Consider the following 27,466-nt stretch of genomic DNA (forward strand, 5'->3'; position numbering starts at 1 on the left):
GAGACAAAATTACTTAGTATGAATAAATAAATGTGAAGACACCTGGCCTTAGTTCCTTAAAAGCTCACATCTCACTCAAGGCAGTAGATAAAACGATGAGCTCTAAACCTGGCAAAACCGTCTCCATCTACCAGATAGCAGGACGTGAAGGAGGCCCTCTTAGCAGTGACACCACTGAATATCACTTTTGGATGCCTGTGGGATTTTCCCATATACCAGATATTTTCCCAGAGGAAGCGTTTGCACCATCCATGGTGTCAGACCAGCCAAATCCAGAGCTGCAGCCTGCATCCACTTCAGATGATCCATATAGTCCACTCCCGCTCAATGAGTGACACTTGAGAGCCATGTGCGGTTTTAATTTAAATAGTCAATGCATGAAAAGAATGAAGACTAAGCATGTAGTCACTGCTTCATTATTTATTTAGGCACATCAAGGGATCATTTCCATCTGTCCACAGTAGTTTGGCCTTACGTGTTCAACACCACACCCACCACCAAGAGCACAATCCTTTCTCAGCTTCAAATTCAGATACGGCAATGTGAGGCTTAATATGTAGAAGCCCAGAAACAAGTTAAGATGCCGATAGATTCAAATATAAAGTATTATATAAATCCTTCAATTTTAAGTTTATCATACATTTAACATCTGGTCAGCCATTCAAAGCCATTTGTTCACAACATTGCATTAGAGTTCTCCACAATTGGCAAATTGTGGGTTGAACAGGTGATATGCCACTGGTTGATTTACATTGAGACACATATTATCTCAGGAAGCACCACCATTGTCACACACACTACTGAAATGTCAGTTGAATCACCATTTAGTAAAGGAAAAGAGCTATTTCTTTGACTGAAGTTCAATCCTGGTACAGCAGGAAGCCAGAGAAAGTGCTGTACTTCCAGGTGCTGCCATAGATGGCACCGCGATGCAATCGGAGCCACACCTGGTCACCTTGAAAGAGAGGCAGGATGGCATGGTTGCTGGCAGTCTCATGATCCGGGGCTCCATCGTTGGCATATGCAGACACCATCACCTCTTCGTTGCGCATGAGGTTAATGTAGAGGGGCACATTGATGGCGAGTTTCAGGATGTGAAAAATGAACACATAGGTTCCGTCGACAGGACAGGTGAAACGGCCAATGTGGGTGTCATACATCTCCCCTAGGTTGGTGTGCAGCTGGTCAAACACGATGGGCTGGTCCAGGTTTCCGGGTGCGAAATTGACAGTGCGAGAGGCATTGAAGGCCACTCGAAGTGGCTGAGAGAGTGGGTGGAGTTGTATCGGAAGAAGGGTGTGCTGGTGACCATGGGGCGTCAGAGGGACCTCGATTGTGGAGACCGAGAGGGAGTCTCCATGACCAGAGTCCACGATGGTAAAAGCTCCCTCTCGGTTCGGTGGGCTCATCTGGGAAGAGTCACTCCATGCTGCCACAGAGTTTAAAAAAAAAAAAAAAAATACAAACGCATGTGAGTCAACGCTGTCTTAAGACATTTGAATACAGAGTAAAATGGAGTAAATTTGTAAAACTTGCCATTACTTGTTTGCATTTTTCTGTTTTGTTCATCATTAACTTACTTAAATGTACCGACCCTCAATATTAAGTCTAAAATTTAAAATATCAGTTTGCAAAAATCTTAAGAGGTGGTTAATAAATATAGGACATAATTAGTCTATATAAAGTTGACCTGTATCAATTCTGCAAAAAGGGTAAATTAACAAAGTCAGTCTTTAAGGATAGGAGTTTGCCATTTGAAGAAAGGGGCTCATTATTTTTCTGCAAAGTCTAATCGCAAGAAGAAAACCTTGAGCTCTGCTAGACTTGATCTCCACAACCCAGAAGATCAGAATCCATTCACATCTGGAAATGTATTTTCCATTCAATGGAAACAATACATTTCCAGATGTGAATGATTTTGATGTTACATTAGGCAATGTAAGGTAATGAGTTAACCCTGCATAGATGCTAGTTAAAAACGGGAAGTGAATAAACGGATAGAAAATCTCTGGACCCAGAGTAAGACCTCTCTTAATTAAGGATTCTTCACTTTCATTTAATAGTTTTCATGTTCATTATTAATTGTACTCATATTCTTTATTCATTACATTTCTTGATTCTTCACGTTGTTCATTGGTCGTAAATTGCAGTCTGTGCATCCTGCTGTTCTCCCTAAGGTTTCTTCCCATCAAAGGGTTTTGTCATTTTTTGATTGAGTTTTCTTGTGCCGATGTGAGGGTTTCGGGAAAGGGACTGTCCCATGTGTACAGATCGTAAAACCCTGAGGCAAATTTATAATTCGCTATCGGGGATGGTTTTAAGAAATTCTCAGTCTGCTTTGTGACGCTCAATAGCACAAAAGCATGCCCCATGAGAAACCATTGGCATTAATAATCAGATACAGTGCTGATAGGAGTAATATCAAATTCTCATATCCATCCCTTCCAAAAAGTGCCCTTTATGGATGAATTAAGGGGCTGTTTAATACAATGATGCATTGCTCAGTGGAGATCTTGTCATCCAAGAATATGTTCTTACCACTCAAATTATGCCTCCCTCCTTCGCGGCTAAAGCCTTGTTGACATCCAGAGTCCTAAAAAAAAAGAAAAAGAAAAGAACTTCAAAACAGGCCGACAAAGCAGCAAGAATGAAAGACTGAGCAGCCAACCAGCCTATCCCCCACCCTTCCTTTTTAGGTAAATCAGCTTAATTATCCACGATGCTCCAAACTACAAAAAAACCCAATGCAACAAAAACAAACAAAAAAAAGCTAGAAAAGAGCAGTCAGAAAACACATGGCTAAATGATGTTACAACCCATTAGATTTACAAAACTAGGTTGATCAGATGACCTTTTACTATAAAATATACTGTGCTAAACCAGGGGGTGGCGGCTCCCCAAGTTCAGGTTACATTACACGGTCTGTCAACATTAAAAAAAAGTCACATTTTGAAATTCATTAATCTAGATCTAGTGAGTAAATGTTTATTTTTCTTCTCCACTAATGATGTCCCCGAACATACTGTAGCCTGCATGATCACTGTATTATAGATGTTGAATACGATGAGGTTAATAAGTATTTAGGTAGAGACACAGATGACGTTCAGGTATATATTAAATTGAATTTATAGTGTGTTTTTTCATTTAACTGTACAGATTATTGTAACAAGATAGGGCTAAATTTCAATTTATTAAAATATTAACTGATTAATAGTTGTTACTGTATCAAACCTTTAAAAAACTAAAAAAAACTTTAGGAAACCTTTATAAAAGGTAATGCAGTGATGTTATACAACAGCCATGAATTAAATGTTTTATGCATTGCTTCCACCCAATAATATATTTGATATACACTATAGTATAATCTATATAAATACAGTATAATCCAGTAAAGTTCAACAGCACCATAAACCTCATCTTTAGAAAGATGTTTGACTGGACAGCTTTCTGATCTGAGCCATGAGATATTATGAAAAAGAGAAATAAATAACATAACTGTCAAAGCCAGTAAGAATTCTACATAGCAAAGAGAACAATGTACTTACCCTGGCAGCATAGCATGGATCAGTCTGGGAGGTACAGGATCCTAGTAAGGAGCAGAAATCACTGAGCTTTTACCCAGGATTTGACAAAGCTACCCTACATCCTCTAATGGGTTTATCTTTTACGTTGTTTATTCTGTACACATGACATCTAATGCACTCAATCCCGGGGAGGGATCCCTCGTTTACCGTTTTACCTAAGGTTTCTTCCCTTGTCCCCCCCCCCCCCCCGTTGAAGGGTTCTCTTTTTTGGTGGAATCCGAGTGTTTCGGGACAGAGCAATGTCTCATGTGTACAGATTCTAAAGCCCTTTGATGCAAATTTATCAATTTGAGCTATACAAAAAAAATGAATCCATCCAACATGAAAGCAGGAAATGCAAGGGTCTTTCATTCAAAGGGGAAATGGAAAGCTGAACATTGTGATCTAAAGCCAACCAAAAGAGTGGAGGGTTGTCCATACCTCTCACTGATCCTCTGCTATAGTACAACTGGCTGGGACGACCTCCGCTTCCATCCGATTGGCCCGGGGACAGGAAGATGGGTCCACCGTTTCCCACCGCATAATCGGATTGGTAGACTAGAAAGACGAAGCAGCACAGAATGGGTCCGAGACAATAGGCCGTTGACCACTCAATCCATGGCAGTTGATATTTTTGGAACATATCATTTGATGAACATACCAAATAGTGGTTCTTCCTCTGAGGTAAGAAACTCAGGGGGGGTTTGTGTACTGGCAGTGCAGCGAATGGCCTGATTAAGAACAGAAAAGTCCAGTTTGTAGTTTAATTTCCAATTCTCAGCCCCAAAAAGAAAGAAATAAAAAACACTCTTCATCAGCAGGATTTAAAGACAAAATATACGCTTTGGATAAAAGCGTCAGCTAAATTACATGTAAAGAAAAGTTGATGACCTCATGCAAAGTGTGTTATTGAGTGCATCAAACTACAAAACTAGAATATTCATATTTTCATTAACCCAGGCAGCGTTGCAATTTCTTATACTGAACGCAAAATTCGTTGACTACCTCTTGGGGCGGTCAATGGTAAACCTCCATAGCATCAACCCAAAAGGAACCATACCTTTTAGTACATATTCACCAGTCACAGCTGCCAACCCAAACGTTATACACCTTGGTGAAACTTCAGGCGAGATTTTGCAAAGACTTACTGGCTGAATGTGGGAAGATGTCACAGTTCGCCTAGCGGGAGGTGTAGAGAAACTTTGTCTCTTTGAGGGGGTGGAGGTGCAAGAAATCATCCCATTACGGGGGGACTTTTTATTTGACTCTGCCACTGCAATCTGTAAGACAAAGAAAACATGGACTACCAAATGAAAGGGACACAAAACGATTCAAGATGCAACATACATACATGAGGCAGGTCCGTTGAGGAAGGGTCACAGACCTCCAGGAAGGGATCCTCATTTGTTAGACTGGCTTTGCGCTCCAGAAGCTTGATGGGCAGCGGGGTGGACTGTGGGGGACGAGGACGAGGTGATGACAAGTTCAAGAGATTTGGATTTCTGATCACAAGAGACTTATCACAGATAAAGCAATGACATCTTACGTGCATTGCTTTTGGCAGAACATTGACTGGGCTTCTCAAGACCGTGTGACCTGGTGAATTGAGAGTTTAAAAACAGATCACGAAATAACATAAAAGTACATTAACATTCACAGCGACTCCTTGCTTTTTGTGAAAGGTCTAAGTCTACCCATGCTTGGAGGTTGTACATCGTGTACAGCTCAGCGCACTGCTGGCCTAAGGTAAACACTAGGTATGCTTACATACTCTCCATTTCTGCCAGAAGGTTTGTCTTTTTACCGCACAAAACAGTACAGGTTGGAAAGCTCAATAGGAAAGTCAGTTTTTAAAAGGTACAGTTACACATACGTTACCCATTTGACTAGCCAGAATGTAGTTTTACGCCTTAAGGGACTCTTCTTCTGTAATTTTGTCTGGGCTACTTCTCTTTACATTCATGTTCTCGATAGCGTGAAACATTTGGTAAGAATGTTTATATAATTACATTGATACTCTTGCATTTCCATATGTAACCTCATTTGGGAGAGATTAGCCAAGGGGAACTGCGCAAAGTTAGAAGAAAATTGTACATTTCCACATTGTTATTTAGTTCCAACAATTCTAAAGAAACCTATCTCATTAACTAGCATTCTCCCTCTGATTGGAAAACCAAGACGGACCTAGTACATAACTAGTTAAGTAATATTTATTATCGTTTAGTGATTAGTGATGCCAAGTAACCCCAATGACAGTTTATGTTTATGATACATGCCCATAACCTTCCTCAGAAGTTTCATCATGGAAATGATTTTGAAATTTCAGTTCATTGCAGGTGGCTCACTACTTCCACCTCCAGTTCCACTTCCACAGAGTAACTTCATTTAACTGATTAAGACCATATAAGGTTTAAACTAAAAAATAGTGTTGAGTGTACCTGTGCGACAATAAAACTACAAAGTTTGTTGACTTGTTACCCAGAGGCAGCGGAGATCTTGACTGCTGTCTCTTCACTCTTGGATAGTCGTTAGCGGCAGGAATATCCCCATCCAGAAGAGAGTCCTGAAACAAGAGGAGAATATCAAAACCATCTTCAATACCAGCAAAGTTAAATGAATATTCATTAGTATGCAGAGTCAAATTACACCTGCATGAAACTGAAAGAGCCATGGATCGTTGTCATTAGGTCCTCTAGATGCTGTTTCCTCAGGACAGGGTCTTTGGGTAAGGCATATGGATAGCTGAAAACCTCTACAGGCATACCCTTGTGAACTGCCTGCTGGGAAGAAGATCATTTGAGAATTGCTTACAGAGTGATTTGTACATTTGAAACCGTTTTGTACTCACAGATTTGGCACGTCGCTTGCTTTTGGCTCCAGTTTTCTTTGTCTGGAGAGAACATCATGTCAGAATTTTTGTGCCGTGCGCCATTATTGAACAACATTCTGCAAACTGGCCTTAAAAATCACAACGATTGTCAAGTTTGAAATAATGAATAAGGGACATCAGACCAATCGTGCTTTTATCTCTGGACTACTGCAAGTCAAAACAGAGCTGCCAGAATCCTGATGAGTTCAGAAATATGAGCACATAACACCCATCCTACACTCAATGCACTGGCTCCCCTCATTCGGGAGTGACTATAAAGTCCTACCACCATCGATGGACATGCACCTCCCTACCTACAAGAACTCATTACTCCCCAAACCTCCTGCCCGAGCTCAAATATAAAAGCAGCTTGCTCCACCGGGTCCCTGACACCAAGCTTCACACCATGGGCCTTCTGCTCTTACTCAACAGTCTCCCTGACCATGTGAGGGCAACACAGGCATTAGACTGGCCTAAAAACAGTTTTATTATTTAATCATGGTTTGTTTTTAACTACAAACTGGCTCTGAGATTCTTTTGAAATCAGAATCATTATGATTTTATTTTTATTACAAATAAAATGCATTATTATTACTATAGGTACCCCATCAGTAACTAGCATTCACACCTGTAGTCAAACACTGCTGGGGTTAGGGGTGTTGACCCAGGACACAGTAACATCCGGGTTTATAGAGCCTGTAAGCGAACACCCATTCCAGTATCCATTACTTATTAACTAGATAATGTGTACAGCTTTTATATTAGACCTCCACCAACATATTATATTATTTATTGACCGTGATTAAGTAAATATACAAGCAAGACAGTTTGACTAATTGCGTCGCAATATGGTAAATGCACTCGCTTTTGTATGGTCCCCATGGAGTCATCTGACCACTCGCATGTTCTTTGCAGTATTTTTAATCATTCACAAAAACATGGAAGTGCAACCATGCCGGGATGCCAGCTGCCAATCAGGACCCTAAACCAATTCACATTCACGCTATCCATAAAAGCATGCAGATAGATAAGCATTGGGGTTCAGTGGCCAAAGATACTAAACATTCAGACTAATCCCTCTGCATTATTATACAGCCCTGAGACCGGGGACTGTTGTCGAGGTGGTGCCCAGTAAATAATGTGGGCTTTGTTAGTCACTGGTAGACATTTTGGGTCGTCCAGAGTGGATTAGGGGTGACAACATTCATCCCACTATGGATGGAGCCGATCTCATTTTAAAATATCTGACCCAGTTTCTTAGTGAACCCATTCCATGAAGATCCAGGATTTCTCAGGGCCACTTTATTAGTCTGTTATTCAGACAATACTCAATTGTATCTATAGATCAAGCCATATGAGACCAGCCAAATAGTTACACTTTAAGGTCTTAAGGACATCAAAACGTGGATGACTAGTGACTTCCTGATTTTAAGCTCTGAACAGAGATTTTATTATTAGGCCTAGATAGCCTCTAAAGTCAGTTCTCTGGTGATAGTTTCTCTGGATGGCATTGCTATGGTATCCAGCAGCACCGGTATCTTGGGAGTTATCTTCCTGGAAGAACTGGACATCCTCCTGTCCAACTTCCCTGAAAACAGCCCTCAACTCATCCTCCTAGGAGACTTCAACATCCCGACAGAGAAGTCATCCGACCTCATACTCCTACTTTCTTCCTTTGCACTATCACTCAATCCCTCTCCTCCTACTCACAAAGCTGGCAATCACCTTGATGTCTTTCAAGCAGCGCAACTATACTTACAAGGCAATCCTGAAACTATTCCTCCAACAGAGGGTTTGGTGACCTCTCACCTGTTTGGAGTCAATAGATTGTTCCTTAGCAGCAACTGGGACCTTGGGGATAAAAGTAGCAGCTCCTCGCCACGGTTTGTAGACTGCGGCGTGGGCTGAGCCAGGTGCATCTGCAACCTCAATATCCCAGCTGTCTGGAGGCTCCCGCTCAATTGTTGTCTGGAAGTCCTCATTCCAGCTCTGAGTGGGAGGAGTTGCCGTATCACGTAGTTTGTTACAAAAAAAAAAAAAAAAAAAAAAAAACGTCAAAGAGCGCCATGTTAAAAAAAAAAAAAGCATACTGCACTGAATTGTGTCCAGTTGGGCTTAAGAAAAATAAAATGGATGAGTCATACCTCCTTAGAACCTTTAAGTTTTGACTTTGATGGTGCTGACGGGAGCAGAAAAAAAGAAACTTGTACGTTAGTGATCAATAATATCTAAAAACGTCATGCTTGCTTTCAAGGTTTTAAAACGGCACGGATCTCTGCTAAACCCACCAGTGATCAGACACAATAAACGTAAGCAACCATCTTACTGCTATTGTCGTGTGACTTCAGTACCACCTCTGGTGACTTCATGGGTGGATGGGGAAGACAACTGAAGTACTTGCAGTTTGACAGCCTGGTGAGCTCTTCTTTGAAAAGCTTAACTGATAAATTAAAAAAAAAAAAAAAAAAAAAGGTCAGAGGACCCAGACCCAGGATACAGAACACATTAACAGTGAGATTGTTTGCCAGCCGTTCTTCCAGCACTTGGTAGCTTTAACCATGTTTTTATATTGCAAAGAAAAAAAGACCCAGAGTAAACCCCTCATCTGGCAGGCAGAAGGGAGGCAGACTGTTTAAGGCTTAGTGCACAAAATCAAAAACTCAAAAGAAAAGCCACCACCTTTTTTACTCTATTTGTAGAAACAATCTTTCCTTTAATTGATTGACCAGAGCCAACGAACAGAGGCTGCTTCTACATAATGGTAGAGGAAACAGTGCAATGTTTAACCCCAATAACAAATTCAGCAGTGAGTTGCATTAGCCAAAATCGAATGAACCTGTGATAGTCAAAAGGAGATTATTTTGGCGTTATTTTGATACAACTGTTGCTTTTATACCTACATGTGGATCCAGCCACTGGCTTGTCTTTCCCCTCTAGCAGGTCCAAATAGGCCGTGGCCGCTTGCTCCATCTGCTCCTCTAAACTTTAACAAACAATGAAAATAGCGGAAAGTTGATCAATGAGTAAAGATCCCATTTATGACAAGAAGCCCCGAGCTCTGAGGAGGTGGCGCTCTTAAAACCATCAAACTTGTTACGGCGGCAGCAATAGCTTTTTTGGGGGCGATTAATCAGAATTTGTATACGCTCCATTGTGAAGAACTTGGTTAGAAACTGAACTTGAGTTTTCCCATAATGTGTAAAAGTGAACTACATAATATTGTGGAGCAACTGCGGCTCAAGATAGAGCGGGTCATCCCTCAAATCAGACGATTGGTAGTTGGATCACTGCACTTCACGTGAAGTTCTACAATACAAAAAGGAATTGGAAGACTAAAAAGGTACTATAATCTCAAGTTCTTTCAGACTCAGCTCATCTCTCCTATAATTCCCTGGACATCTCTAATGCACATTGCTAACTTTGAGTCTGTGCTTTCCCTCCACACAGGTTTCTGTGGATGGTGGCTATATCGGACAGTGGTTACTCCTGCAGTGGTCGTGCAATTCACCTGGCTTACAACTTTCAATATTTTAATAATTTATGTCCTATACAATGAACGTCATGTACATCTTTTACTTTGTTAATTCTGTAAACATGACATCCATTACATTCTGTCCATTTTGGGAGAGGCATCCTCTGCCGTTCTGTGTTTTCTTTTTTTTATTTAAATTTTTCGGTGAGTGTTGTCTGCCGATTTAAAATCAGATCAGGTGATTGATAGTTGGATCATTGCTCTTTCACTGTGAGTGGCTGAGTCACATGAAGTTCCACAATACAAAAAGGAATTGGAAGACTACAAAAGGTACTCTACAAGTATTCAACTTTAGCATCAATAATAGTTATTGTTCAGATAGATGTCATTGTTAAAAATTTCAAAGACCGCATTTCCTCAACGTATTTCCAGAATTTTGCACATGGGACGCAGTGATTACGTATCGACTAGATCTTGCTCTTCATTCGACTACACTCATACAATTTCTGCACCAACTTCTGCAGAAATCTGCCTGGTCCCCGTTAAATTAACACAAATTTAAGATCCTCACCTACAAAGCATTAATTGGTCAGGCACCATTTTACCGTAAGGAGCTTATCCTTCCACATTGCCTTATCCTACTATAGCGCTGTGCTACTTAAATGCTGAGTTACTTGCGGATCTTAGTCTTAAAAAGTAGGATGGGAGCAGAGCCTTCAGTTATCAAGCTCCTCTTTTGTGGAACCAGCTTCCCCATTCGGTCCGGGGGACAGAGAGACAGCTCATTTAAGACTAGGCTTAAGACTTTCCTCTTTGACAACGTTTTTAGTTAGGGCTGACATCTCGGCCGCTGCTATGAGGCCTAGACTGCCGGGGAATGTCCGAGGACACTGAGCTCCTCTTTTAGAATTCACATCTAATTAATGCACATAACTAACTTTGCTCCTTCACAGAGGGTCTTTGTGCTTTTCTGCCAAGCAGGCGTCAATGGATTATGGTTTGAGTTGCAACAGGTCCTGCCTGCCTTAAAATTGTACTTCTAATGGCACTAATCTATAACAGTTTTGAAACTGCTTATTCGATGAAAATTGTACTTCCTTGTTCTTCCGAGTTTGTATCTCCACGGTTGAAATGCACTTGTTGTAAGTCGCTTGGGATAAAAGCTTCAGCTAAATGACATGTAATATCATGACGTAGAAAAGTCACCAATCACCTCAGTCCATTATTCCTCTTGACCCCCAGCAGAGCAGCAAGCAGACTCAGACTCCGCAGCTGTTGGGCTGCAATGTGTGGCGCCTGGTTGCTTCCACTCAGTAGGTCTCTTCTGACATGCTCCTGCTGCATGCAGTGGAGAAGGTGCTGGATCTGCAGCACAGTGCTCAGATGCCTCCTCTCAGTCTGTTCCTTCAACACCTGCTCCTTCCTCACGGCCTTCTTCTGGGCTACGAGCAACTGAAGAGGCAGAATGAATCAAGGAGCACTTTGAAAGCATTTCTGAAACAAGCGGTTATCAAAATCTCAAAAGATCAAAACATAACTACTTCTATGCTATACTTGACATAACATAACCAAAAAAAGAATAATAGTCCAATTGCTGTGGACTTACATTCTGAGTCAAAGCATTCAGGCTCATGTGGAGCTCCCTTGCGAACACCAGATTATGCACGACCTCTTCATACTTTTTTACAGCCTCCTGGAAAACAAAGACAAATGGGCAAAAATCCTAAAACACAATCCACAAATGCAAGAGCATTTTCTTGGTTGCCAATACACAAGCCTGGTCTTACCGTCTGATCATGGTTAAGTTCCTCACCAAAGTCCAGCCTCTTTCTGTAGTCTTCGAGTTTCAGCTGTAGGTTTACAAGACAAATTAAACAAAAGGCATTTGCCCACTGCCACCAAAGAATTTGATGATCATTGAGTAGCATTTAAATCACCATCATACCTTCTTTTTTTCTAAATTTCGGATTTTGTGCTTAAGGCAGAGGAGCCCATCTTCTATGTAGGTATCATAGCCATAGTAGACAGTGGAGGTCTCCAGGCTGCGCTGCAGGGCACTCAGAGCACCTGGTGAGCACAGCTCAGGCCTTTCAGCCATGACCAGGTTCTCCTGACTTTCTGAGCACTCAGATTGGGGGGTGACACTTCGAGTAGGGGTTGAAATCTGCACCATGTCTATCTCCACACTGGAAGGAAACGGGAGGCATTGTGGTTTAAAAAAAAAAAAAGTAGGTTGGATTAACTGAATGTAATATCCCTTTAAAGTGATACAAAATGATTCGCGAGTCAAACTTGGGTTGGATTAACATTTGTATTTGCTGACTAGGAAACTAATTAAGTTGCATTTTCCACCCACAGGCAATATATCATGTTCACGATAGGTTATTTAACTGCACATTTTTATCATTCTCCAAACTCTTCACTAAAAAAACCCCCCCCACCACGCTGAAAGACGTGGAGCTGACTGACCGATCCTTGCCTCGTGCACGTTGGATCCTTTGTGGTAATTCCAAAGTCCTGAAAGGGATCGAGCCCTTTGCAGCCGGGGCGTTTAAACGCGAAGGCCACGGCGCCATCAGACACACCTTTAAATAGCCGGTGGCCTCGCGCCCGTGGTTCCGAGGCGGCTGCTTCCGGTTAGCAATGCGTCCGATGCACGCGCGGCTGATCCCACGCGACACCACGCAGCAAAACCCCCGATCACTTCAACTGTGATGTAATGTCTGTGGGTGGAAAAGTCGACTTAATCGTTTTTCTCAAACATTTTTACGACTAAATGAAACTGTGTAATGTTTCGTTTACACATACATACATAAGAAACACTAGGGTAATGTATCAGCAATCAGTAAATCAAAAAACAAGTGAAAATGTGGCTTCAGCTGGACTGTACTAGTCATTTTTTCACAGAAACCATTTTGACTGCTTAAGGAATAAATAGTGCCTTCTGGCTTGAAGGCGCTGTAGATTTACTTTTTAAATATTTTTAATTACATACATGATGCCTTCCCTTTTTGGTCTTCCCAACTTGCCGCAGCCCCGTCTTACTGTCATACTGGCGTTTTGCGTGGTCAGGATAAGGTAAGGGCAGGGATGTTGCGGCAAGGTTTTAGTTTAATCAGAAATTCATAAATTGACTGTATTGTTTAGTTTGTAATGTTAGTGTTGGGAGACATGTGAGTGCCACAGAGAGCAAGCTGTGTCTGTACCCTGCACAGGTATGTGTTTCCTTTTTTATTTTGTACATTATTTTATTTCCATGCACCCATCTGTTGCATGTTTGTTTGTTTGCTGACGTCTCTGAGGCAGCCTTCACTCACCGCTAACCCAGGGAAGTGTGCAGAGGGACGGAGGGAGTTACGGTATCTGGGGTACCACTTGGGTGGTGGGCAGGTGCGACTGCAGGTGGTCAAGACTGCAGCTATCTCGGCCCGAGACAAAAAAAAAAAGAGGTGAGGCAGGTTACTACAGGCGGTTCATTCCGAGCTTTGTGGATCTGACCAGCCCCTTGACCGACCTTACCCGAAAAGGTGCTTCAGACCCGTTCCAGTAATCGGCAAAGTAATTCTTTAGGTTGATATAATATTAAAACAAAGAGTTTCCGTAGTCAATTTAACTCAATAGGGCTTCGCCCGACTTTCAGTCGGCTCAGGCCCTACCTAGTTACCAGTCGAGTAGCCTGCTATAGTAAAAGGCACATTGGGCACTATGTTCATGATAACCTTATCGAGAAACGTCTGACCATCTAATCTATCACTTTTTAGTCTAGTTATGCTGTATCTTCTCAATGTGAATGTCATAGCGCTATATCAATTACTGGTATATATAATGTAGTTCACAGTTAAGACAAATTAAATATCCAATGTATTTTATTTAAAAGGCATATCATTATTACATCAAGTATTCTTAGTTTTATTTTTTCATACATTCAACAGTTGGCCAGGTGCATAGGATGATATATAAGAAGGCCCAGCACAGATTAAACCACAGATGGAACCAGGTATGTGAAAGTTCAAATGTAAACGTTTTTTCCACCTCTATTTGTTGAAACGGCGTCTACGTTCAGAACACATTTTAACATTATTTTAAACATGGAAATGTTTGTGCTACATCATTATTTTAGACGTTAACAAAGATGTTCACAGCCAATATGGCAAATCACAAATGTGGTCTAAACGTAGAAATTATCACTTTTGAACCAATTTTCATCGTCGCCCAAAGACATCTTCTAAGGCCTTAAACAAGGGGAAAATAAACTGTGGAATTAAAACAGCAGAAAAACAACATGAAGCAGTTGGTTTACATTTATGTCTGTTTGTTTTGTGTTTGTAGCCCAATAATTTAAAACTTTGAATAGATTTTTAACAAGATCCGGCTTTGTGTTAAACCCTCATTTATAGATGTTTCAAAACCCTTGTATGTAAACACCCTCTGGTTCATCACCAGGGGTCCGTTCCAAGAAGCAGGTTTAGTGGAAACTCAGAGTTTGTTAACCCTGAGATGAGGGAAACTCTGGGTTATCTGTTTCAAAAAGGGAGGTAACTAAACCTCAGGGTCAGTTGCTATGGTAACTGAGTCTGCCTAACCTGGTCGGGAGCAGGTTTTCTTCAATAAACCTTGAGTTTCTTTCACAGTCTCCTCCCACTGACACCAGCCCAGCCAATGACAGAGCACTCTCATTTCCTTATTCATTCAATTACGCGTATTTTAGCCCAGTTTCCACATATGAACAAAATAAGATTGTTTATGACATCTGTTACATTAAAGACTTAAGTCAGTATCATACTTTACAGTTTTTGCTTTTAACATGCAGCAACTTATTTGGGCCCTCCTGTTTACACACCACAACTGAATTCTGCTTTTCCCGTATCCAATTTGTATTTAACCCCCTTAGCTTAAAAATGATATATTCAATATGAAATGGGAAAGGCAATAATATTGTATAAGTACAGCAACACACATTAAATAATCTGCAATGTTTTTTTTGTCCAGGTAAAGTTAAGGTGCAGCATGCTCCAAGCTTGCCTGCTAATTAGCAAACTACCTGCATTGACGCTAACTAACATTTAGTTTACTAGAAAGAGGAGCCTAGAGCCCCTATCAAGTGGACAGCACAAGTAAAATAAATACTGCTTATAGTTTGCTTCATTAAACACTACTTATTTAGTACAGAGTGTATGGAAAGTATTCAGACCCCTTTACCTATTTTTACTCTTTGTTACTTTGCAACCATTTGCTAAAATCAGAAAAGTTAATTGTATTTAACCTTATGTTACAACAGAACACGTTGTCAACAAATTGCCATTTTTTGACACATGGATGTTGGAACCACATTTTGATGCTGCAATAAGCTAATTTAGACCTTTTAGACCTCATTGAAACGCTGATGCTCAGGAGGAACAGAAAGACTCCTCATCTCTGCGGCCTTCTCTTCCGATCTAACGGGGAAGCTGCCTGTGGTTGAGCCTTCTAGAGCCGCCTCTCGGCTAAGGTGCTGCGCTCTGTAGACACAGCAGACATTTATAAGCTCGTCCTGTCGCGTGAGTCGCAATGTGTCACTGTTTGGTGGGGCATTATGACATTATTTTTTTGGGGTTATCTGTCTAAGTGACATTGGCTGCTCTTGGAGTAAAACCCTGAAAGCCGATGTGTTTTGTAATGTTGATGTCGCCCAGGACGGACGGATGGATGCTTATATGAGATAAGCGTCGTCCTCCCATTCTCCACCACCACCCTGCTGCAGCGCCGAGAACCATCCAGAACACCGGAATACAGGGATTTAACATTTGATTTGGCCAGTGAGCCCACTTTTATTTCTATATATCCACACAAAAGGGATGTGAGCTAAACTCGCGGAGGAGCTGTTTCGTGCGTCGACGCGCCGATGCTCTGCCAGAAGTGAGCATGGCCACCGGGAAGTTACTGCTCTATGCCGGGCTCTCTCTTTCCCTCTGCGCCCTGGCCATGCTGGCCGTGGCGATGTGGTCCGACCACTGGTACGAAACGGACGCCAGGAGGTACAGGGAGCGGTGCCGAAGCTTCTCCAGCCGCCGCAAGGACCCGGGCTTCATCTACATCCCCAACAACAGCCTGCCGCTGCGGGCCGGCCGGAGCAGCGCGCCCCGCGGGGAGGGGAAGCTGCTGCTGGCCCGGAGTCGGAGGCAGCTGTTAGCCGTCAGCGCCGCGGATGAGTGCAGCAGGCGGTACAACTCGACCAACACGGGGCTGTGGAGGAAATGCCACCGGCTCGGCTTCGACCAAGAAATGGACGACCACATCCGGAAAGGTAAAAGATGATTTAAAGCTAAAAAAAAAAGAAAGAAAGAAAGAAAAGAAGCTCTGGATTTGTGTAGATAGAGCAGTGTGTGTTCCAGACGACAACCCAGCAGCGATGTGCCGTTTTTCATTCTGCATACGGGCGGATCTAGCAATTTTCTTTATTTCGTGAACATCCAATTCGTGTCTAAAGAAATACGGAGCGTCACTGTCGAAGTGTGTGAGTTTTATCTGCTTCCTAAGAATATTAAGTCCTTGTTGTCGTTGTATTTTGCAGAAGAGGGGGTGGATTGTGGTTGAATATTAGTAGGTAGCTTATGTACCTGCTGTTTCTGTTGTCAGGTCTGATCGCTGGCCAGACCCTGCAACTGCAACAAATAAAGGTCACTAAAATAAAAAAATGTAATAGACCAAAAGATACTTCGTTAGTAACTGCCTGTGAGGCCCGGCTTACATCAAGTTATTTCAATACTTAGGTCTAGATCTGTCTTAGCATGTTAAAATGAGCTAGTTGGCCCAAGTGTCACTTCCCACTCCCATGTCTAAAGTATTCTGGAATAATACCTGATCCCACAGCTTAATTTAGATATGTGCACAGTATGATCTTTAAACAGAGGATCGAAGCAGACGTTGTGAACTTTGGGGGCTCAGCCCAAAGCTGGGGGGTTTCTTTTTACATGCACTATTTGTTTGTTTTTTTCTGCCAACATTCTGTATGTAATTTAGGAAAAACATGATTGTAAAATCCGAAAGAGCCAACATGCTCTTGTGTATCTATTTGTTTTTAACATTCTGAAACCATAACACAACACATGTCGAGAATTTGTGTATATTTTTTTGATAACTTGTTAGGGCTGAATAATCAGTGAAGTCTAAAGAGGTGGTTGTCTGAGCGTTACAGTTAAGGACAAAAATTATAAATGCTTTAGCAGAGTAGAGACACTGTTATATGCCCACAAAGACTACACAGAAACATAAGCCATGCAACATTTAACACAACATTTCATACCACATGTAACGGATCCCATGTATGAAAAGACGTGAAACTTACTGCTGGTGATTTTTTTAAATAAATTTGCATTTGTCCATCACAAGATCCATAGCCATACTGTCAAACTCATACTCAAACATAGAAACATCCTATTTACCGTTTCAAATGAAGGTCCAATTCCATTTACTGGAAGGTCTATGGAGTTATTTACACCACAGGTTAAATGAACAAGCCAAAACAATGCAAGTTATAATTCAATTTATTACAATATATTTTGTACAGTAGCTTTTTGCCAAACCTCCCGGACCACAAGTCAAAGAAAAGCAGAAGGGACAGGCGGTAAGGGATGAGGCCTAACCGAGCAAACCTCGGACCGAACCGCTTTAATTCTGGCTTTCTGTTACCTATTTGCATAAAAAAAACCGAACACAGCCATGGGAGGTTCCTGACAGACAACTTGCTTTATTGTGGCATTCAGCATCAAGTTGAAATGGATCAAGCTAGACATTCTCAAACAAAAATACAAGGCTGCAATGTATGCTTATTGATGTGCTTTGTCACAATTACATTTTGTGCTGCTGAATGACAGTACGTTATCTTGAAGAGTTTGGATCAATGATTGCTTCCTGTCAGAGGATGTTGTCCACATACATTGGATTTGAATTGTCAAAAGGATCAATACTTTTTTCTTTAAAGGACAAAACAATAATTTCTTGACTGTTTAAACAAAAACTGATCAGAAAGGCTGGTTCATTGGCGATTGGCCTTCCTCCGGACTCACTGAGGTCACTATAGAAAAGAGAACAAGTTAAAAACAATCAATTCTTTTAAAGGCTGTCCACTACAGCGTTTTTAATGGACTCAAAAGCTCATTCAATGAGCGACTACTAAGCGAATCAGAAGGTCTTTTATTCTACCAGTTTGATTTTTGAATGACCACCACTAGGTTTAGCATCTTTCTGATTGTTTTATAAGGCATCTTCTGGTCTTGTTTTTCCCTTGTAACGTGTTTTGTGTTTGCAGTGCTCTGTGGACTATTGTTGTCTGTATAAATGATTTGGTGGCAAATGAGTTTCCTCACTGGGGATTAATAACGTTTTTCCAATCTAATCTAATCTTTCTATAGTGAAAGTATGTAATACGATTGTTTCAAACAAGGGGAGATGTTTGTAACCAAAGTAAAAAGAAGCATTGAATCCATGTACTGATAATATAATACACAGGAATGTTAGGGGTTGAAAGGGATGGTGATAATTCTGATGGAGTCCAAACGGAAAGACAGGGCGTGTGTGATTTTTGAAAGTCTGTGAATGTGTGGTGCAGCAGCTGTGCCTTCCTTTTGAGGATGCCTCAATGGCCTTGATGGCCTACCATCTGCACTAATGGGTAGCCTACAGTCCGTGAGCTCAGTGATCAGATGAATGCTTCCATAGAGGGGTCTGTGCTATTCCAGCTCTCTGCTCCATCAGCATGGAAAACGACACCGTGGTTTACCATTACGATGCCGATCTGACAATAACTTCACATTGATGGCAATTAACACAATGTATTCCTATGTGCTATGAGTAGTAGTAATAAGAATAATAACTAGAAAATTCCGCAGATATTTACATTTTTTTGCGGTTTAATTATTTGCACTTTCATTTTTTGCAGTATTTTAACATTGAAAAACATTCAGATACATGATTTCAATGCATAAATATTCAGTGCTAGAAATTAAATCACCTTTTTCTTTCAAAACCCGATGACACGAATTTACTTCCATAGGATTGTGTACGATAGAGATTTCACTTGGACTAAAACCAAGATCGTAACAGATTGCTAGACTACAAGTAGAAAAAAGGATTGCCTACGGAAACGATTGCACTTGAACCAAATTCTCCTAGATTGTAACGCAGATCACTTGACTACCCAGGTAAAAACATATTATTATTATCAAAATAACACCAAACGTGGTTGCACATATTTGGGTGCACCACATTACACGATTTATATCAGACATGCACAAATGGTAAATGGACTTGTTTTTTATGGTTCTTTATTTCATCTTTCAATAAATTCAAGTTTTTATATCAGTTTCACCCTACCCTTTTGGTTTACGACTTAATATGAAGAACCAATTATTTTACACACTTTTGTATTTGTATAAAATAATCTTTTTACATTTTAATTTGAACAATTTTTAAAAGGTAAAATGATCCAATATCTGACAAGAAATATATATTTCACTGCAGTCCTATCCTGTTAATTACCCCATGATCCCATTGTCCTGTCACCAAGTGTGTTTGTGTGTGTGGTAGGAGGCGTGCCTTTCCAGCCTTATGTCACTCTGGATAATCTGATTTGATCAAAACTTTTATCAAGTCAAGATATTGTCTTGGGCCTTTAGGAAGAGCCAGCATCAATCAAATCCCTTTTCTGACTGCCCAAAGACTGGCTGCCAGTAAAGAGAGATAAAGCAGATAAAGGGAGCTTTGTGGCCACAGCTGCCTCCCTCACAAGCAAGGCCTTTTTACTCCTCTGGACCAAAGGGCAATGAGAGAATTATGTCCCATAAAGGAATCATTATTGTGCAGATGAAGCATTCCTGCTGGATATTAAGTTACATATACATATACATTCGCTTCAAAATGTACTTTCCAACAACAGTTTTTGCTTGCAGGGTCTAGATCAGGGGTTCTTAACCTTTTTGACCTTGGGGCCCAACTTTTTAAGTACAAAGTTCCCCGCGCCCGTTCAAATATTAAGATGGTCTTGGATTAACTAATTGATATCATTCTGCCCGTGAACACAACACATCCCCATAGGTGGCACTAGGATGAGTGACATAAAACATTGTGAGCCCTTCACTGAACTTCCAAACTCCGTAAAGTGCAACCTCGCTCACAGAACACGTAAACAACAGTCCGTAACAATATGTTATGTTTAAGTTATTGATCTGTTATTACAGATGTATTTAATTGTGTTCATTTCATGTAGTTTTTAGGGTTCATTTGCAACCATTGTTGTACACATCTTGTTTTTTTTTCAAACAAACATACCTCTAATGAAGAAACTTTTGGTTTCTTTATATTAAACAGTTCTGTTTTGATCTCATCTTCCACGTGTTTGCTGTGTCTCTCACTTGGCTTCTGGAAAACTCCTAACAGGATTTCTTATGGTTCTTTCAATAGCAGCTTTTTTCTTTCCACTCTTAAGGCCAGATTTATGGAGAAACACTGTTACTTGTTGTCCCGTGCACAGATTCTGTCCACCTCCAGAGTCACCATGGGACTCCTGGTTGCTGCTTTATCACGAATATGGAAGTAAATCTGTGTCATCGAGTTTTGAAAGAAAAACGTGATTGAATTTCTAGCACTGAATATTTATGCATTGAAATTATGTATCTGAATGTTTTTCAACGTTAAAATACTGCAAAATATTCAACCACAAAAATTCAAGCGCAAAAATTCAACCGCAGTGGAGGGCTGTTTTAGACAGAGTAAAACGGGTGCTATTTAAATGATCCTTGTGGTATTTGGACCAAAGTATGTTACAGACATTTCATTAAGACCCCAAGGAACCAAATTGTGAAAATGGGCATACGATGGGTCCATTAAGTTAGCTTTGGAGATGTTTTGTTGTTGTTTCATGCTTAAATAAGTGTGATGCTTTTATTTGACACCTATGGTGAAGAGGGAAGTGAGAAACAGAAAGTAGGAAGTTTAGAGCTGTAAACTGCAGCGAACACAATCGCAGCCTGTGGCATCCCATGTCTAATCCACATTAATTCTTTGTCTGTATTCCTCAAAAAGCAATGACTGTAAGTGACTGTATATGTTTTTTATGTGCAGGTTCCATTTTGAGATGCTCCTACGTCAAGTATCACTACTCATCCGGTACAATACCCAAAAACCTCTCCTTCAACATCACCAAGACAATAAGGCAGGATGAGTGGCACTCACTCCGTAAGTCTGCTACACTTTTTTTCTTTCTTCTGTGCTTCTGACACAGTTTACCATTTTTTTGTACATGGAAATGTTTTAACCTAACTACTTTTAGTTGTCTCTAACTACAGTTAGACAATAAAAAACAAGACAACATGACAACATAGTGCAAGAGGAATAAAAATAAAATATATTGCTATGAGTTAGTATATAAGGCAATGGGTTAGTTTCAAAATAAAAGAATGAAAGTTAAAAAGTCAATAAGTTAAAAATAAAGGGTACTAGCGAACCGAAAGTGACAAGTAAAAGTGTAAGTGTATGTGCATGTGGAGTGCTAAGGGAGTGTCAGAGTCAGTCTGTGGGGGACCCGGGCTCTGTTGATGACCCAACTGCCCGCGGGAAGAAACTGTTTGTGTGATGGGAGGTCATGGTCCTGATGGACCTCAGCCTCCTGCCAGATGGGAGGGGCACAAATAGTTGACATGCTGCAGCCGCCCTCGTCCTTGGTTGTGGCTGCAGCATACCAAACGGTGATTGATGTCGGACAGGAAGTCAGTGATCCACTTGCAGGTAGAGTTGGGCACGTGCAGCTGAGAGAGTTTGTCCTGCAGCAGAGACGGGATGATGGTGTTGAAGGCAGAGCTGAAGTCCACAAACAGGATCCTTGCGTAGGTTCCTGGGGAGTCCAGATGCTGGAGGACGAAGTGGAGCGCCATGTTGACAGCATCCTCTACAGACCTGTTGGCTCTGTAGGCGAACTGCAGGGGGTCCAGGAGGGGGGTCGGTGAGGGTTTTCAGGTGTGACGACTAGCCGTTCAAAAGACTTCATGACTACAGAGGTCATTAAGTCCTGTGATTCTGGGCGTACAGGATCATCAACTAACAGCTAACTTCATTCATTCAGCAACATTCATACAAAAATGCTAAACTAGCTGAAATCGGAGAAACTGTCAGGTGGACATCTGAAGCTATCAGTAATGAGAGAGGAGAAGGGGACAAGAGAGAGGGAGTGAGGAATCTGTGGCGATAGAAACATGTCTCTTGCTCCCCCTCCTTCTCTCTCTCTGGCCTCAGCCTGAGCCACTTGCGGTGCATGTGAAATCCTCAGATGGACTCCTCCCTTATTTATTCATATTGGTTTCTGAGAGGATAGATTGTCCACTATTTGTTCTTTATGTCTTTACTGTGTTAAATCATTTCAAATTCCACTACCTCTGACGATCAGTTGTGATGTGTAACTTTACATTTTTAATTGTAATGAATGTAAATGCTATGTATGGTTAATTGTAAATTAAAGATGATGCAATCTGCCTCTGAGCCTGTGTGTGGTGTGGAATTCATTAAAATGTTGGTGCAGTGTTTCAGGGCATTTTCATTTGTGTGTTTGTTCCGAATCGGGATTAGGGCACAGGGTAAGGGCACAGGTGGAAAGCATCAGGGGCAGGGCAGTGATCCCCAGGGCAGACATGACGGACATAGGTTCTCTGCTCCGACTGCGTTGGTGTTTGAGCCCTAATAATTAAAATGTTAGTCCTGATGTGCAGACGTCATCTTGTGTGGTAACTCATGTCTTCATTGTATGAATGTATGTCAATGGGTGATAAAATGTAAAACTTTCATTAGAACTGGAACAGCAGGACTCTCATTACTGGTCTTTATGGACTGGAGGGGACATTTTGGTCTATTTATGCTGGCAGTAAGTAAGTTTCCTTTGGTGTTTCCTCAGACTTAAGGCGAATGACCGCAGGGTTCATGGGCATGGCGGTGGCCATCATCCTGTTTGGTTGGCTCATTGGCGTGCTCGGCTGCTGCTGGGACAGAGGTCTCATGCAGTATGTGGCTGGCCTCCTCTTCCTCATGGGAGGTGAGTCACACACACAACCACACTGATATGCTACGTGCTGCGCATCTCTAGCTTGGCAGGAGACAACGGCACACTCGCTTATGAAGGGTGTTAAACTATTGCTATGCCATGAAGCTAATTTAATGAATTAAAAAGTATATTAGCAATTAAAAAGTAAATTAGGTTGGATAAAGGCATAAAAGTGTAGGTCAGTCTGCAGTGGCAAAATCAATGCAATGCCTGCATCGTAGCCACCATTAGAGCTGCATCTGCTTTCAACAAACCGACTGAAAATCGGGCGAAGCCCTATTGAGTTTCAAAGAATTCTTCTTCTGATTCTTTCACCACTTTAATATCACTTTTGAGTCCTTTATCATATTCAAAATCTCAAGCCATACTTGTTTAAGTGGGACCTTGTCCTCCCATTTCTTTTTGCTTAATATTCAACAACCGCCTGCCCTCCTCTATATGAATTCTTAGCAATTTTCAAATGTATTTGCATGGCAAGATGCGAAGGGGCATTGGAAAATGAGAAAGTGTCAGAGTTCTGTCAATTTTGAATTACAGGAATTTGTCTTATTCATTATCCGGTTCTGTCTTTTCAGGAACTTTCTGCATAATCTCCCTTTGCACCTGTGTTGCCGGGATAAACTTTGAGCTGTCACGTTACCCTCGTCACCTATACGGCCTAACTGATGACATTGGCCACGGCTATGGCTGGTCCATGTTCTGCGCCTGGGGAGGCCTCGGCCTCACCCTCATCGCTGGATTCTTCTGCACCCTGGCTCCTTCAGTCCAACCGATACCCCGATCCACCTGCTCCAAATCCCGATCGGAGAACGGCACTGTCTGCTAAAGATGACAACTGTTGGAAGACTAACTGAAACCAGATTGGCAACGACAAACTGGAAAACTATTCCTTGTTTCCTTCCACTCGTCTCTAAAATTATATGAATCTCCACTCTCTTTTTTGATTTGTGCGTTTTAAAAATGGGTGTCTTGATAATATGCTATCATGAAAAAACAAAAAAAATATCCTCAGAACTGTAGAGGTTGTTGGTTCTTGTGGAGCAATCACTGAAATGGGTCTTGACCAAGAAAGATTACGAAGACACTGAAAGACATTTTCCATTGGTACATACATAGCACAAGTGCACCAAACCTTGAAAGGCTATGGACAAAGATGTTTGGACTAACAATGGCTTCTATTAACGGGTCTACTGTGATTTTGGTGAACGCAATAGATCAGCAATTTATGCTGATGTGTTTCTCGCTGACTCTGTCTCTCTGAGCATCATGTGTGACAGTTCACAAGGGAATGGACCAGATGTGAAACCATGTCATTTACTGGGCTCGGATCATGATTTGTGTCCATCTATTAACTTTCAGTAATGCAGCTTAAGTGATGGACAAGCAGGCAGTGAGGAGATCCATGACTTGCAGTGTTCATCATTCATCATTGTACAGAACAGTCCACATAAGTGACAACCAGGAACTTTTCGGTTGAACCATTTTCATTCTGGTTCATGTAGTTGCATTTCCTTCTGTTGGATGATCCCATCTACCTTTTAACATTTTCTACATGCATTCCTCTTCCATTCAAAGTTTATATTTCCTTTTCACCTTACATTTCACATTGTGAAAGAATTGTCCTCTGAGTGAACGTTCAGAGAAACTTTGAATTCCTTCCATTCCAGTCATTGAGGTAAATGTGTGTGTGTGAGTGTCAAGGGGCTGTTTTTCTGGCACTATGAAAAAACAAGACTATTATTATTACCCAGTGAAACCCTGCCTTGGGAATATACAAATGCAGCTTAGAAAAAAATAAATAATTTAATTGAGAGAGGTAGTATCCAGGTTTTTCAGACGGAAAAATGAATCGTTTACATTAGACACACATAAGCATGAGATTGAATATTTTGATGGTCCCAGCACCAAAAACAGCAGCTAATTTTACAGGTCTTTAAAGGCACGCATACGGACATCCAATCATCACACTACCCAATAAAAAAAAGAAACAGCGAAAGTTAGTGAGACTACAGTCAAAGTTTTCCTCAATCCAATCAAAAAACAAAGAATAATAAAGATATAGCTTGCTTTTCTTTCTGGATGTGCTATCTGTGGATGAATATATTAGATTGTGGACTATCAACCTTTTTTGGACCTAGGCACTAGCATTTAAGTCAGCATTAGTCTTAAAAGCCGAGCAACGAGACTTGCAAGAGCTTTTGCACGTTTTCCTCAGATGGTCAAAAATCATCAATAACACACATTTTGGATAGAGTTGGACAGAAACTGATCCCAACTATTGAAAAATGAAGTCAAGATAATAATGATATTATTATTATTAATTCAGTTACATCTCCGTATTTGCTTGTCTCTTGTTATGCTATTGTTAGTTTGCATTTCCCTAATTGCCTCTCCTTATTCACACAAGGCTTCCTCATGTTTAGGATAAAAAGTGTTTATAGCTTGAAGGCTCAAAATAATTTTGAGATAATAATGAAGTCATAATCAATCATTTTAAGCCTAAACTAATGATGACAACCACAATACACAGTGACAGAGAGGAGTTGACAAAATTAAAATACTTAAAGTTGGGCTGTTCCGGATTATTAAACATGAGCTGGAAAAATTCTTACTGGTCGCAGGGCAGGATTTCTTTTTAAAGGAGGATTTTAGTCAGAAAAGAGTGTATAAACGATGCATTAGTAATTTTTGGTATTACATCATGAATATATATATCATTTTTAAAAATGCGGCGTTAATTTCTTTATTTCATTTTGGAATTTTTCTAAATACATTTTTGGAAATCCTATGATTTTAGCTTTGGCTAGCCACACTCATTAAATCATTTGTGAGATGCATGAACTCAAATTCAAAGTCAGAACTCATAACAGCCGAGTTAGCAGGAGTGTCGTAGTGTAGATTTGAAGTATGTCAAGGCATGGACATTCCAGGGACGGTTCGTACAGACTAATGAGCCCATTACTCACCCAAACAGAAGGACTCAACCTCAAAACTATAAGCCAACAAACTTCCGCTAACCATTAGTAAACACAGACCAGAGTTGAGGTTTTAGGACACATATACAAATACCTCTACAAAAACGAATGACAATATTTAACATTAGTAATGTGTCTGTTGACTGACTGAACACAAAATTGGAGAAAAAAGCAAATGTTCAAATGTAAAATCCAGACAAAATGAAAGCTGCGAGCAGCGTTGGACGGGTCCTCGGTACTCCTTGGAGTCGGACGAAGCGTTCGCAAGTCAGTGGTCGTTAACTGTGTGGAGCAACGCCAGGAATGCTGCTTTGCAAACTTTATCTTTGACATTATCATGGTCTTCGTCCTTTTATGTCAACATATAACCAGGAGCTTCTGATGTACCATTAAAAAGTAAAGCCTCTCAGAATACCATAAATGAGTCAATATCCTTCAATATCTCAATCACCAGACTACATTTTGTCATTTTCAGATTATATTTAAAAGGAAACAATCAATAATTTCATGACTATGACTATTCAGGTTGATAGTACACATCCCCAAGGTGACACTTGTGGATAACCAGGACATTTTGATGTTCCATCCCAAAATAAAAGCCTCTCAAAATACCGTACATGACCCAACTTCCTTCGAAATCTTTTAAAAGGTGTTTTTTTTTTAAATTGATTGACACAGTTTAATATTTCTTCTGGCAAAATGCAACTTTTAAAGGCCAAGATCTCAAGAGCACACTGCGTGGATTTGAAAAGAATCGAGTTTAATCTTTAATAATTAAATGCAGTGCCCCCTAATCTTCAAAAGTTCTGAAGAATTAGGGTGTGTTCAGTGATTCAATCTTTACACATCCTGCAATTTTGGTGAGGGCAGGCCAAGCCTTTTGGAAGTTATAAATCTTGCCAGATTTAGCCACACCCCTTGCAAAGTTCATTAACCCTAATATCTTCTTAAAACCATAAGAAAAAAAATGATCATATGGATGTTTAAAGGGTGAGAAGTTCATGCTATATGAGAAATTTGGAGCAGATTAGAACAAGTATGGTCGAGTTAAAACAACTTCAACGTTCGTGGTGAATGGTGTTTTTAAAAAAATGCTCCTTACACACGTAGTTTGGAAATTCTTCCGGCAAAATGCAATTTTTAGAGCCTAAGGTCTTAAGATCACATTGCGCGATTTTGAAAAGAATCAGGTTTAATCCCTGGGAGGAGTTCGGTCTTTAACAACTGTAATAAATCATGACAATAGGCAAGTTGATCCCAACACCCGTGGGGTCAAAAGTTAAAATCAAGAGTTTTCACAAAACTACCTGGGCGTGAGCTTGTGTCCATTTTGGACAATTCATCAGATTAGATTTAAATGGAAACAATCAATACTTTCATGACCATTCCACTTCAGGCAGAGAGTGACCTGGTGATAAGCAGGACATTCTGATGTACCAGTCCAAAATAAAAGCCTCTCAAAATTACATACATGACCCAACTTGGTCATGTATGGTCAACAAAAGGTTTTTTTTTTTCAATTGC

The 27,466-nt window shown here is 40.8% G+C and overlaps 2 protein-coding genes across 4 annotated transcripts; one reads left to right on the top strand and one right to left on the bottom strand.

Annotated features, from left to right (window-relative positions):
- Positions 1-406: 406 nt before the first annotated feature.
- caprin2 (caprin family member 2) lies at positions 407-12,530 on the bottom strand. 3 transcript variants are annotated; one of them, XM_037459625.2, is made up of 20 exons: positions 12,374-12,530; positions 11,850-12,090; positions 11,692-11,754; positions 11,511-11,597; positions 11,118-11,356; positions 9,333-9,415; positions 8,759-8,872; positions 8,577-8,611; positions 8,242-8,421; positions 6,412-6,453; positions 6,212-6,343; positions 6,042-6,126; positions 5,110-5,159; positions 4,915-5,016; positions 4,712-4,843; positions 4,225-4,294; positions 4,005-4,121; positions 3,546-3,586; positions 2,539-2,593; positions 407-1,429 (listed from the first exon to the last, which is right to left on the bottom strand). In XM_037459625.2, exons 1-20 carry the CDS (start codon positions 12,478-12,480, stop codon positions 861-863), a joined length of 2,544 nt encoding a protein of 847 aa, XP_037315522.2. In that variant the 5' UTR covers positions 12,481-12,530; the 3' UTR covers positions 407-860. The 3 variants fall into 3 exon arrangements, with proteins under 3 accessions (XP_037315522.2, XP_037315523.2, XP_062416423.1); XM_037459626.2 differs by having other exon boundaries at positions 6,212-6,340; positions 12,374-12,529; XM_062560439.1 differs by having other exon boundaries at positions 12,346-12,435.
- A 1,275-nt stretch (positions 12,531-13,805) lies between these two features.
- On the top strand, positions 13,806-23,986 carry tmem178bb (transmembrane protein 178Bb). The gene is made up of 4 exons (XM_037462213.2): positions 13,806-16,187; positions 21,002-21,115; positions 22,821-22,958; positions 23,543-23,986. The coding sequence occupies exons 1-4, from the start codon at positions 15,806-15,808 to the stop codon at positions 23,791-23,793; spliced, it is 885 nt and encodes a 294-aa protein (XP_037318110.2). The 5' UTR covers positions 13,806-15,805; the 3' UTR covers positions 23,794-23,986.
- The last annotated feature ends 3,480 nt before the right edge of the window (positions 23,987-27,466 follow it).

Source organism: Pungitius pungitius, chromosome 2 (genome assembly GCF_949316345.1).
Source record: "Pungitius pungitius chromosome 2, fPunPun2.1, whole genome shotgun sequence".
Classification (NCBI taxonomy): domain Eukaryota; kingdom Metazoa; phylum Chordata; class Actinopteri; order Perciformes; family Gasterosteidae; genus Pungitius; species Pungitius pungitius.

What these genes read in the sequence shown, in the direction of transcription:
- caprin2 (XM_037459625.2), bottom strand. Translation starts at nt 12,480, where the DNA reads ATGGCGCCGTGGCCTTCGCGTTTAAACGCCCCGGCTGCAAAGGGCTCG. An exon ending in GAAATTTAGAAAAAAAGAAG is followed by an intron (nt 11,755 to 11,849) that starts GTATGATGGTGA and finishes GTAAACCTACAG; the next exon opens with CTGAAACTCGAAGACTACAG. An exon ending in TTCTGCCAAAAGCAATGCAC is followed by an intron (nt 5,017 to 5,109) that starts GTAAGATGTCAT and finishes CGTCCCCCACAG; the next exon opens with TCCACCCCGCTGCCCATCAA.
- tmem178bb (XM_037462213.2), top strand. Translation starts at nt 15,806, where the DNA reads ATGGCCACCGGGAAGTTACTGCTCTATGCCGGGCTCTCTCTTTCCCTC. An exon ending in GGACGACCACATCCGGAAAG is followed by an intron (nt 16,188 to 21,001) that starts GTAAAAGATGAT and finishes TTTTATGTGCAG; the next exon opens with GTTCCATTTTGAGATGCTCC. An exon ending in GGATGAGTGGCACTCACTCC is followed by an intron (nt 21,116 to 22,820) that starts GTAAGTCTGCTA and finishes GTGTTTCCTCAG; the next exon opens with ACTTAAGGCGAATGACCGCA.